Source organism: Palaemon carinicauda, chromosome 8 (assembly GCF_036898095.1).
Source record: "Palaemon carinicauda isolate YSFRI2023 chromosome 8, ASM3689809v2, whole genome shotgun sequence".
Taxonomy (NCBI): Eukaryota; Metazoa; Arthropoda; class Malacostraca; order Decapoda; family Palaemonidae; genus Palaemon; species Palaemon carinicauda.
In genome coordinates, this window is record NC_090732.1 from 112,267,135 (window position 1) to 112,280,907 (window position 13,773).

The 13,773-nt window shown below is 43.8% G+C and overlaps 1 protein-coding gene across 2 annotated transcripts in view; it reads left to right on the plus strand.

Moving 5' to 3' along the window:
- Positions 1-13,773, plus strand: part of LOC137645836 (formylglycine-generating enzyme) — a 147,974-nt gene that overhangs the window by 58,110 nt on the left and 76,091 nt on the right. For both annotated transcript variants that reach the window (XM_068378818.1, XM_068378817.1), the window contains exon 3: positions 5,916-6,069. In XM_068378818.1, coding sequence (XP_068234919.1) covers positions 5,916-6,069 — 154 coding nt within the window. The remainder of the gene's footprint in view (positions 1-5,915; positions 6,070-13,773) is intronic.

A 13,773-nucleotide genomic window follows, 5' to 3' on the forward strand; every position in this document is an offset into this window, starting at 1 on the left:
CCAGCCCATCTTCAGCTTGCTCATCTCTGACCAGACAGGGGGGACCATAATCAGCTTGCTGATCTTGATATCACCATCGGCTCACAGACCACCGATTCATTGGTCATCGGTTATTTGCCAGCAGTTCGTGACTTGAACTTACTAGTCAACCGCATCCTGTCGTTCCTAGATCAGAAGTTATACAACATACTTCTCGCTACTGGCTGTTTGCCATCACACTAAAGTGATCGGCAAACGTTCGACAACCCTCATCAACGGCTTGCCAACAGGGAACTACTTGCGAGCACTCTCCAACTGCACAGTAACCACGATACCCAACGGTTAACCATTTATTAACATACGCCAGATTGATTCTATTCTAAGGAATAGCATCAATCCCATCAGGGTGCGTAGTAAGTCTAAGCGTGGCCTTCCTTTTAAAGAAATTCTCTCTCAGAGAAGAATTCTTACACTGGGTATCTTGCCTGATCCTTTACGACACGAGTCAAGACTCCAGCGTCGACAATCTTACTCCCAGGTCCAAACCATCCATCTAGGAAGGTTGGAAGATTCAGTCTAAACAAACAAGAAACACCAGTTCAAGGCACTGTGCTTCGGTCTTTTCACTACACCCATCCTGGTCTCACAGGATCGGCTTCTGTCTCCATTCTCTCGGGACAACTGACTGACCTTAGCAGACTCAGTGGCAACCTTGCATTAACACTGGAACTTCTGAAGTCTTTTTTTACCAAGATCCAGTGATTAGGGTAAACCTACGGAAATCTTCCCAACTTCCCTCCCAGGAGACTGGTGTATCTGGGAATGATTCTAAACACCAATCTCCACAAAAACCTTCTCAAGACGAGAACGACTTCCATTCCAGGAGACTTGAGTCGGAAAAAGAAGAAAGGAGGAACCATAGTGCTGCACCACATGACCTCACCCCTCTGGACAGAGCCCGAAGGTACCTTCACTTAAATCTCTCAAGAGATGAAGGCCAACTTTCCGGTCCTTCAGCAGCCTCATCGGTTCCTAACAGACCACTCAGTGATGTGATGGACGACACACCACACACCACATAGAGACCACATTGACAAACAAGTAGGAACTGGCTTATAGCCTCTTCCCATCTAATAGTATAAACACTAAGATGGGCCAAAGTCTGTTCGGTACCACTATCAGCCTGCTTCATTCCAGACTGGAAGAACGTGCTCTTCGACAATCTGTGCACAGCATCTCAGATAAGGTATACCGAATGGACTTTGGGTCGCTATGTAGCCAACAAAGTCCTGACTTTACGAGGTCCTCCAATTAGGGGGTCTGTTCGCAACGCTCCTGAATCTCAGGCTACTGTTGCTCACCAGCCCTAAACCCCAAGGCTCTCTGGCAACAACGTTGGGTACAACAATGACGTTTACATCTCGTCCCTGTTTTATCTGGAGAAGGGCACTCAACAAGGCTAGAACATTGGTCAACCTCTCAAGGACTCTCCTAGCTCCGCTATGGCATTATGCAGAATGGCCTCCAAACCTTTTGCAGCTCCTGATAAAGTCTCCAAGAGAACCCTCTCCACATAACAGACAACCCACTTCGACACCTACCACAAGCTATATCTTTGCTATGATTGTACGCCTGAAGACTACCCAATACCTCTTTGCGAAAAGGTTGTCTAGATATCTGAGGAATTCCTCAGTATCAGTCTACCAGGCAGTATCACGTCTTGTGTGGTTGGCATCATGTGAAAGTGTCTCTCCACTCGATACCTTGATTCCAGCAATAGCGGAATCCTTGAGTATATGGAAGAGGAAAAGACCCCCTATTCAGTTTCGACTGGTAAAGATGATCACTCAACCTTGATCCTTCACCTTCAAACTGAAAGAAAGGGACACCCTCTCATCGATAGACTTTTGCTAACTCATACGGATTTACAACTTGCCTTTCCCCAGTCGGAATTTAGACCTTCCTCTCAAAACATGGTTCAAATCTCCGGTCCCTAAGGGGACCTCCTTGTGTTCCACTTCACCAGGCAACAAATTTTCTCCTGATTTAAGAACACAATGTTCCTACACACTCGGACAGCAACCATACGAGTCAAGGAACTTCATGGTCTCTCTTTTGACATCGCCCATTATTGAGAAGGGCGAAAGACAATGTTCAGTTTCGTCCCTGAGTATGTCACCAGACACAGTCTCCAGAGGTGACGGATCTTACACAAGTCTCAACTAGGTAACGGACAATCCAGATCATCCGTTACTGTACCCAGGGTAATGTATGAGACTTTACTTAAAGAAAACGGCAACAGCCTGCCCGGGTCCTTCCTCTTGTCAGCACTGGGAGAGACTAGAGGAGGATCACCGAAACATCATCTCGACATGATGACTCACAGTGTCAGGGGCATAATTATGCCCCTGTTCCTTCTTAGCAGATTACTCTGTGACGCAGGTTTTACAAGAAAGGAGGTGAATGCTCCAGGTGACTTTCACAACCTTTCTCCTGCAAGACGTGACCCACAGCAACTCGATACAATCTCTATCGGTCCGGTGGTGGCTGCACAACAGCTGGTTGTATACCTCAAGCTCCTTATTGGACAAGTAGCAGAGGATTGAGGGCACTGTTACCTGGTTTTAGTCTGCTTGAATGAAAATATTTGACTGGCTCTTATTCTTTTCTTCATCCTACCCTCTCGTGGGGAAAGCAGCATCCTGGGTTCTCTGCATAAGCTGACCTCAAACCACTGCAGGTAAACCATGCTCCCTTGTGTAGCTAGTACTGTATTAAGCTAATACTGTTGCGTCCCCATACCCTGGCGAGGTGGTATTGGGAAGTCTTGGTTACATCAGGTTTTTCCTACATAGACTCGGAATAACTTTACCTAGACAGTCACACTTCTGCACGTCTCAACACAGCTTGCGTAGGCCGCGGACCTTGCGTATCAAGGTTTAGCGAGAGCAGGAACTCCCTATTTTTGAGTACTAACATACCCAGATAAGGAGTCCCTGGGCAAAGCCAAAAGCCAGATTGGCAGGGACGTTCACCCTTAAATGGGTGAGTCACCCCTAATGAATAGCGAGGTTTGTATTCCAGTTACGGAACAAATGACAAATTCGTAGATAATTTGTATTTTTCCTAACTATACAAACCTTAGGTATTTATACAAACTTGCCCGCCATTCCTATCCCCCTTGAAGTTCTACCTCCAAGCAAAGTGACTAAATCACAGGTGTATGAACGGGAGTGGTAGCAAACTAACCACCCCCACCCCCGCTAACTAGCGGTGTGAGTAGTTAACTCTCGCCAAATTTTAATGGCTCGTCATTCCAGCTCCGCCAAAAGTATATCCCTAATAAATAGCTAAGGTTTGTATAGTTAAGAAAAATACAAATTATCTACATATTTGTCATATTTAACTCCCAATATTCTTCTGAGGGCTTTGTTCTCAAATCTACGAAATCTCTTGGATATTGTTTCATTTTCATACTACGACTTATCTCTATAGAGTAATATCGATCTCACTAAACTAATATATAATCTGATTTTTATATGTAGTTTCAAACAGGATTTTACTTATGCTAGCCATTGTCTGATGTGCTTCTTTCAATCCTTCATCAAACTGAAATTCTAAAGATCTTGTATTAGAGATCATACATACATATACCAAGGCACTTCCCCCAATTTTGGGGGGTAGCCAACATCAAACAAATGAAACAAAAAAGGGGACCTCTCCTCTCTACGTTCCTCCCAGCCTGACAAGGGACTCAACCGAGTTCGGCTGGTACTGCTAGGGTGCCACAGCCCACCCTCCCTCGTTATCCACCACAGATGAAGCTTCATAACGCTGAATCCCCTACTGCTGCTACCTCCACGATCATCCAAGGCACCGGAGGAAGCAGCAGGGCCTACCAGAACTGCGTCACAATCGCTCGCCATTCATTCCTATTTCTAGCATGCTCTCTTGACTCTCTCACATCTATCCTCCTATCACCCAGAGCTTCCTTCACTTCATCCATCCACCCAAACCTTGGCATTCCTCTTGTACTTCTCCCATCAACTCTTGCATTCATCACCTTCTTTAGCAGACAGTCATTTTCCATTCTCTCAACATGGCCAAACCACCTCAACACATTCATATCCACTCTAGCTGCTAACTCATTTCTTACACCCGTTCTCACCCTCACTACTTCGTTTCTAACCCTATCTACTCGAGATACACCAGCCATACTCCTTAGACATTTCATCTCAAACACATTCAATTTCTGTCTCTCCATCACTTTCATTCTCCACAACTCCGATCCATACATCACAGTTGGTACAATCACTTTCCCATACAGAACTCTCTTTACATTCATGCCCGACCCTCTATTTTTTACTACTCCCTTAACTGCCCCCAACACTTTGCATAATTCATTCACTCTCTGATGTACATCATACAGTAGTTCCTAAATTTTTAAATGATTCCAACTCATTAATCCTCTTTCCTTTCAATGGTATTTCATCTTCCATCGAATATTCTGTTCTTATCATCTCTGTTTTCTTTTATTTATCTTGAGCCTAACCTCATTTGATATTTCATGCATTCTGTTAGGCAAACTTTGCAAGTCCTGTGGTGTTCTGCTAATAAGGACAGCATCATCAGCATACTCTAGGTCCTCTAATTTCCTGTTACCAATCCAGTCCAATCCTACTCCACCATCTCCAACTGTTCTATGCATTACAAAATCAATGAGGAGGATAAACAACATAGATGACAACATATTCCCTTATGGAACTCCATAATAGTGCAGGACTCCCCAAAAAATTGGCCGATGCACGCTATTGAAGACTTTTTCAGTCCGCAAATGCCATGAAAAGTGGAAGTGGAATTGTATATTTTACACATTGCTCTACCACATGTCTTAAAATGAAAATTTTTAATAGGAATCAACTAACATTAACTTAGCACTTGCTATACTCATGAACAGACTTAATCAAATTTACATTTTTAAGAGGAACTCCATAATACAGTAATGCAGGACTCTCCAAAAAATTGGCTGAGGCACACTATCAGAGGCTTTTTCATAGTCCACAAATGCCATCAAAAGTGGAATTCTTTATTCTACACATTGCTGTACTACATGTCTTCAAATTAAAATTTTGTCAGTACAACTTCTACCTTTTCTAAATCCTGCTTGTTCGTCTCTCAGCTTTTCATCAGTCTTTCTCTCTAGTCTCTTTAGAATAAGCATACTATAGCATACTATATATTTTCATAACTACTCATGTAAGTGTGATGCCTCTGTAATTATTGCAATCAGTCAGATCTCCTTTTTTTGCCATTTTCACCAACACTCCTAACTCCCATTCATCAGGTTTTGCCTTTTCATGCTACATTCTACAAAATAATCTTGTAAGTATTCTGGGAGTCACTTCATTTTTAGCCAATATCATCTCAACAGTTATTCCATTGTATCCAGGGCTTTCCATCTCTTTAGTTTTTTAATGATAGCTTCGACTTCAAACACACTGAAGTCATTCATGGGCACACCAAGGTCTTCCTCAGCTTCTGGTATATCAATCAAATTATTCCCTTCATATCTCCTATTCATGACCTTAGTTAAGTATCCCATCCATTGTTGCTTTTCTTCATCCTATTTTGGGATAGTAAGCAAATAGAATTTTTGAACTAGGTCAAATTCACTCTTTGAATTTCCTTTTATGTGCTCCAGATCATATTCACACATTACACTTATTGCTCCCTTTTTTACAATTTGAATAAGTTATTATCATTAACTGAGATTGTAAATGTCAGCTATATTAGTTGGGCAATTTATGTAATTTAATTATGATTATGATACTTAGAAATTACATAATTTATTCCATAACTTTTTTAATTATAATTATATACAGTAACATAGTTCTAAGTAACATCATCACAAGGATTAATCAACTGACATTTTGTAGGCTGAGAAATTTGGGGACTCCTTTGTGTTAGAGAGTGAATTATCACAAGAGGTAAGTGCTACCATACAGCAAGCAGTAGCTGCCAGTCCCTGGTGGGTACCTGTAAAAGGAGCCACATGGAAGCAACCAGAAGGAGTTGATTCAAATATATCAGGTTGGAAAAATTGTATTGGTTTTATATTTTTTAAAATTACTCACTAATTAATTTGTTTTTTTCTTTTTATTTCTCCTTAAGTCTCATTCTTATGGAAGCCAATCTTTTTGAAAATATTTACACAACCTACCCTCAAGAATTTCAACTTTTTTCATACTCGAATATTATTCATGAGTTTGCTCCCCAAAGGTTTTATTCTAAGTGATGTTTGTTCCAATACATAATAAAAACTTTTGACCTTCAATAGGGGTATGATGTCAGTGTAGCTAGTAACTGGCCGTTTAGCTTTTAGCGAGGTAAAAACAGCTGGTTATCTGGTGGGGAGGAAGCCCCGCCCACACGCTAAGAAGGACAGATGTACTTACAGTCATTTTAACTAGTTGTCCTGACGCAAGATACAAATCTTCCGCTCTTTGATATAGCATTGTTATTTTGGTTGAGCTGAAAACTAGTTGAAACTGAAGGTTAAACAGGATTTAACTTCCCACCGCTAGTTAGCAGGGGTAGCGGGTTTGTGTTTAACCACCGCTCTCACCAGCACTGGTGACTAACTCACTTTTTATTTCGGCTCGGTAAAATGTAGACCTATCGCACTCTCCCGTTAACCTAAACTGGCTGAAACTAATTTTTTTTTCTTTTTCTTTTTAGGTGTGTTTGCCCGTGAGATCCAACCATGCGAGTTTATCCGGGTCGTGAAGGGGGCCGTTGCGGCATCTTCATGTCTTCGGAGGAGATGGATCCTCACGGTCTCTGCCTTACTTGCCCGGGTCATTCATGCACAAAGGAGTCTCCTTGTAGTGTGTGCCAGGAGTGGTCACCCTCCCAGTGAGTGAGGTTTGGTAGGCGGAAGAAAAAGAAGCCTTAGAGGGATTTTTCCCCTGAGAGGTCAGCCTCGTAAGGGAAGAAGACCCGACTTCATTCTCCTCCGGCTCGATCTCTTTATCCTGACTCTACCCGACTGGCTTCTTCTAGGGAACGGTCGAGTATGAGTGGCGCCCTGGTAACTCTGGGACAACCTCGGGCGGGATCTTTGCCCATTGCCTCTCATAGAGGGGCTGTGAAGGAGTCCTCTGCAGGGGAGTCTCTCTCAGATGATGCGGTTCTTCTGTTGTGGCCCTCCTTGTGGATTGGAGAAGCAACTTGGGCAACCGGAAGGTTATCCTTCCAGTGTTGCACATTTTGAGCTGATCGTATTATCCCTAATGGACGCTTTTGACTTAAGCCTTACATAGTAGTAAGGATAATTATCGATCGATGGGAAGAATTCCAAGTCCGAGACTGGCTCTGAACCCAACCCTCACCAATGTGGAGGAACCCTTCACTTAAGGCCATATGCTCAGTATAATGCCAAGGGTTCTTAACTGCATTCAGGTAGGCTCGGAGCTGGGGGAGCCATAGAAGGAAGGGCCTTTTGTAAAGCATCTATCCTCGCCATGATATCTGCTTTAGAACGTTCAGGTTTGGCAGTTAGGTTTTCCATGAAAGTTTCCATGGACACAATAAATTTAATTTGACTAGGAAACAAAGGTTTGTCTATCATAGAAACAGGTGTAGAGGTAGAAGCTGGGGCCTGAGCAGCGGGGATGGGGGAATAAGCTAAAGAAGTATTGGGAACTCTACTCGCCCGAGGTACATCCAATGACTTCTCAGGCTTCCGTGGTCAGCAAGATCCTTTCCCTCTCTGATGACACAGAAGAAGCTGTCAACATGTTGTCGGCATCCAGGCTCATGACTTGCAGAGTGTCACGTGCTTCATCATCCATATGATTTACTGGCACCGGCGGAAGTTGAACTGTTGGTAATTGGTGACCAAAAATGGTGGTCACCTCAGCTTTGGGAAAGAGGAGGTTCTTCAGTTCCCGAGAAGGAAGATAAGGGGCACCTTGTTGAGAGCTCCTCTGAAAGCTTCTAACCCAATGACAGAGTGTCTTCCTACTCCGTTCTTGCACGTCCAAGGAGACATTGGTGGCGTGGAAGCCTGTATGAAGGAAGACTTTGCAAACCTGACAGTTAGTCGGTTCTCAGATTGAAATAGACCCCTTGGAAACATGACAGTCCGCATGTTTCCAGCAAGGCAACTTGTCACACCATTTCATCATCAACCTGTAAAGAAGAAAAAATTTCAACGAGTACAAATCATCGGAAAATATTTCTTCTTAACATTAAGCATATAAAAGCACTTTCATAAATAAATAATGCTTAAGGTTAATCCTAACATACATAAACCTACCAGCTGAAATATGGCTTAAGACTCATGCCAAACAGGTCAGAAATCATTGGAGAGTTTTGAAAAGAAACTATCTATGAAAGTGCGGTAGGAATAGGAAGGAAAGGTTCACATCAAAAGAACATCAGTGCCTCCAGAGTCGGTCTGTTGAGCAACCGAAGAGGGAAAATTCATTTATCATAGTGCCTAAGACAGCAACAACTGCCCCCAAAGCGGTAGTAGCTGGGTTAAGGCGGCAACTATATCTAATAGCCAAGATAAAAGTGACCTTTCAATACCCCAGGCATGTTGACACGAAGTGACAGAGGTACTGTCAAGTTGACAGGAAGAGTGAATAATCCCATAGGGAATGGTCCACAATCAGGGGGAGAGGTACTGGAATGGAAGGCAGCTAATAAGGTAACTTGCCAAGTCCTGGTCATTATCATTGACATATGAAAAGAGGGGGATTAGCCTGTAAGATGATAAGAGCCGTACAAGATGGCCAAGACGCAAAGAATTGAAAAGGCAAAGGATGTCCAATCAACCAACTTCAGAGGACAATGTTCCTCACTTATGGAAGAGGATAGGAATAAGCAGTACGTATACGAAATATTTTGTGAAAATTCCTCATACTTTCATAGTTACAGGGTAATTAGTAAAAGTAACGCAATAAACCAAAAACATTGATCCTTACAAGAAAATGCAGTATCTCTTCTATTATCGTAAATTTTGATAATTATTACATTTTTATATAAGATAATTTGTGAGCAATGGCCTCTGCATAGATTCCATGAGTCACTAGACAAGAAGTTTTATGATTTTACCCTTCAGTGCTAGCACAGACCTGAGAGAGAGTACACGTTTGAGTTTGACCTCTGACATTCACTCGCTGTTACGTCTGTTTTTCTTGGTTTTTTCAAGAATTTCTTCATGCCAAATAGGAAAAAACAATTTCAACATCTTGCTATTACAAGGAAGAAGAAAATCTGCTCTAATAAGAGTTCAGAAGTGAGTAATATCGGCAATATTAGCGGAGTTAGCGAAGGAGAGAGATGATGAAGGAGCGACCGTCTCACCTAAAGGTGTATGATATTAAGCAAAGAGATCTTCATAAATGATTAAATTTTAAATATTTAACTTAGCCGGTGAATATATAATAGCTGCAACTCTGCTGCTCGACAGACACATACATAAAAAACTCACGAGCGATCGCTATGCAGGTTGCGGGTGTGCCCACCAGCACCAACTGTCGGCCAGATACCACTCTCGGATGTAAACAAAACCTTCAATTTCTTCTCTGTCGACGTGTCGACAAGACGTACTTTTACTCGCAGTAGAACCTGGAGTTTTTCCCATCATATTTGGTGAAGTACTTTAATTTGGTTTGAGCTTTCGCAGTACAGGTGTTTTTCTTCAAATAAACCCTTGAACTCTTTTTTGAATCGGATTATTTGTTGATGACTTGGATCGATTTTTGGAATTTTCCCTTGACTAATTCAAAATGGCTGACCCTTCTCAAGTTCCCAAGTTTCGAAAGTGTAATGCTAGGGACTGTAATAGGCGTCTTCCAAAGGCTTCTCTCGACCCTCACACTGTTTGTTCCAATTGTCGGGGTAAAACCTGTCAATTGGGAGATCGGTGTGAGGAATGCGTGGGCCTTTCGGAATTCGATTGGATCGAATTTGATAAATATACACGCAGACTAGAGAGAGATAGGGTAAGGAGAAGTTCTTCTAGGTCTGTAGATTTTTCCTCTCCACATGCCCCTGAACCTAATCCTTCCCCTGTAGTGGTTGTTCCTAACCCCCCTCCTAGCACTCAGGAACCGTCTATGCAAGACATGATGCGTGCTATTCATGCCTTGGGGGAGAGAGTTGAGGCTTTAGCAAGTGACCGGAATCAACTCATGGCGGACGTGAAGGAACTCAAGTGCCAAAGTGCCACGGCGGAAAGTGGGAAAGTGCCTAGTGTTACGCAAAGTGTTGTGAACAGTGTTGCGACCGAGGGTTCGTCTGTTCATGCCTGTCGTCCACCTAGTCCGGGACCTCTTGCAAGCTCCCAAGCCCAGGGGAGAAGCAATGTCGTACGACTTATGGGTTCGAGAGGCCTTGATCAGCGAACAGACGTTCCCTCTTTGGTATCAGGCATATCTCGTCAAGATCGCCCCTACCATAAGACGAGAGAGCCCATTTTTACCTCGTCGTCCGAAGGTGTTTCACGTAAGAAACCTTGGACCAAGGTCTCTAGACCTTTAAAACGCAAGTCGGTCCCTTCAGGACAAGTCCAACGTCCCGGATGTAGCCACTGGGACAGTTCGGACCCGTTGCCGTCATCTGATGACTGCTCACCGCCTAAGAGAGGCAAAGTTGTGCCGTCTCATTCGCTAACCCCGTCTGTTACCGCACCTGCTTCCGTAGACCCTAAATGGGTGTTACTGCAAGACATGAAGTCTAAGCTTGCGTCCTTGATAGAGGACTACAACGCTGAGAAGGTTTCCGTTATGAGGAATGTGGCAAAATTCCTCCATTTATCGGACATCCGAGCCTCCCTTTATTTGGACGACTGGCTTCTCAGAGCCTCTTCCAGTCATCGCTGTCTGAAGGATCTCAATTGGACTCTAGATCTGACCAAGGAATTGGGACTCCTAGTCAACTTGGAAAAGTCACAGCTGGTCCCATCCCAAACTATTCTGTATTTAGGGATGGAGATTCACAGTCAAGTTTTTCGGGCTTTTCCGTCGGCCCCCAGAATAGATCAAGCCCTGCTCGTCATCCAGAAGATGTTGAAGAAAGAACACTGCTCAGTCAGGCTTTGGATGAGTCTGGTAGGAACGCTGTCATCCCTGGAGCAATTTGTCTCGCTAGGAAGGCTACACCTCCGACCTCTACAATTCCATCTGGCTTTTCACTGGAAAAAGGACAAGACGCTAGAGGCGGTCTCGATCCCGATTTCCGAAAAGATAAAGACTTGTCTGACTTGGTGGAAAGACAATATCAGTCTACGAGAGGGTCTTCCCCTAGCAGTTCAGAAACCCAACCACGTTCTCTTCTCGGACGCATCGGACTTGGGCTGGGGCGCGACGCTGGACGGTCGGGAATGCTCAGGTCTGTGGAACTCGAGTCAGAGGACCATGCATATCAACAGCAAGGAGCTTTTGGCGGTTCATCTGGCCTTGATAAGCTTCGAGAATCTCCTTCGAGGCAAGGTGGTGGAGGTCAACTCGGACAACACCACGGCCTTGGCGTACATTTCCAAACAGGGAGGTACCCACTCATTGACTCTGTACGAGATCGCAAGGGACCTGCTCATCTGGTCAAAAGATCGAGGCATTTCCCTAGTAACGAGGTTCATCCAGGGCGACTTGAACGTCCTAGCAGATTGTCTCAGTCGGAAAGGTCAAGTAATTCCAACCGAATGGACCCTCCACAAGGATGTGTGCAAGAGACTTTGGGCGACTTGGGGTCAACCCACCATAGATCTCTTTGCAACCTCGCTGACCAAGAGGCTTCCAATCTATTGCTCTCCAGTCCCAGACCCAGCAGCAATACATATAGATGCCTTCCTCCTAGATTGGTCACACCTAGATCTTTACGCATTCCCACCATTCAAGATTGTCAACAAGGTACTGCAGAAATTCGCCTCTCACAAAGGGACAAGGTTGACGTTAGTTGCTCCCCTCTGGCCCGCGAGAGAATGGTTCACCGAGTTACTTCGATGGCTGGTAGACGTTCCCAGAAGTCTTCCTCTAAGAGTAGACCTTTTACGTCAGCCACACGTAAAGAAGGTACACCAAAGCCTCCACGCTCTTCGTCTGACTGCCTTCAGACTATCGAAAGACTCTCGAGAGCTAGAGGCTTTTCGAAGGAGGCAGCCAGTGCGATTGCTAGAGCAAGGAGAGAGTCTACCATTAGAGTTTACCAATCGAAGTGGGAAGTCTTCCGAGACTGGTGCAAGTCAGTTTCCGTATCCTCGTCCAGTACCTCTGTGGCTCAAATAGCTGATTTTCTCTTATACCTGAGAAAAGTTCGCTCCCTTTCAGCTCCTACGATCAAGGGCTACAGAAGCATGTTGGCCTCGGTCTTCCGGCATAGAGGCTTAGATCTTTCCAACAATAAAGATCTGCAAGACCTCCTTAAGTCTTTTGAGACCTCTAAGGAACGTCGTTTGGCTACACCTGGGTGGAATTTAGACGTGGTCCTAAGATTCCTCATGTCAGACAGGTTTGAGCCTTTACATTCAGCCTCCCTGAAAGATCTCACTCTTAAGACTCTTTTCCTGGTATGCTTGGCCTCGGCTAAAAGAGTCAGTGAGCTTCATGTCTTCAGCAAGAACATCGGGTTTTCGTCAGAAAAAGCTACTTGTTCTCTGCAGCTTGGTTTCCTAGCCAAGAATGAGCTACCTTCTCGTCCTTGGCCTAAATCTTTCGATATTCCTAGCTTATCGGAGATCGTAGGCAATGAACTAGAAAGAGTATTATGCCCTGTTAGAGCTCTTAAGTTCTACTTAACTCGTACTAAACCTTTACGAGGCCAATCTGAAGCTTTATGGTGTTCGGTTAAGAAACCATCCTTGCATATGTCAAAGAATGCTTTGTCATACAGTATTTTATCAGATTGTTAATACGAGAAGCTCATTCACACTTGAGTGAGGAAGACCGATCTTTGCTTAAGGTTAAGACGCACGAGGTTAGAGCTGTAGCAACTTCCGTGGCCTTTAAGCAAAATAGATCTCTGCAAAGTATCATGGACGCAACCTATTGGAGAAGCAAGTCAGTGTTCGCGTCATTTTACTTGAAAGATGTCCAGACTCTTTACGAGAACTGCTACACACTGGGACCATTCGTAGCAGCGAGTGCAGTAGTGGGTGAGGGCTCAACCACTACAATTCCCTGATTCCATATCCTTTTAATCTGTCTCTTGAAATGTTTTTAATGTTGTTTTTATGGGTTGTTCGGAAGGCTAAGAAGCCTTTCGCATCCTGGTTGATTTGGCGGGTGGTCAAAGTCATTTCTTGAGAGCGCCCATATTAGGGGTTTGATGAGGTCCTGTTGTATGGGTTGCAGCCCTTGATACTTCAGCTCCTGGGAGTCTGTCAGCATCCTAAGAGGATCGCTGGGCTCCGTAAGGAAGACAGACTTACAAGGCAGAGTAATCGTCTAAGTCGACTTCCTTACCAGGTACCTATTTATTTTGGTTTTGTTATATTGATAACTGTCAAAATGAAAAAACTCTTAGCTTATACGATGTAAACATATTTAACTCTGGTCTCTACTCACTCCTTGGGTGTGAATCAGCTATTATATATTCACCGGCTAAGTTAAATATTTAAAAATGATATTTTATTTATAAAATAAATTTTTGAATATACTTACCCGGTGAATATATAAATTAAACAACCCTCCCTTCCTCCCCAATAGAGACGCAGTGGGATGAGAAGAAATTGAAGGTTTTGTTTACATCCGAGAGTGGTATCTGGCCGACAGTTGGCGCTGGTGG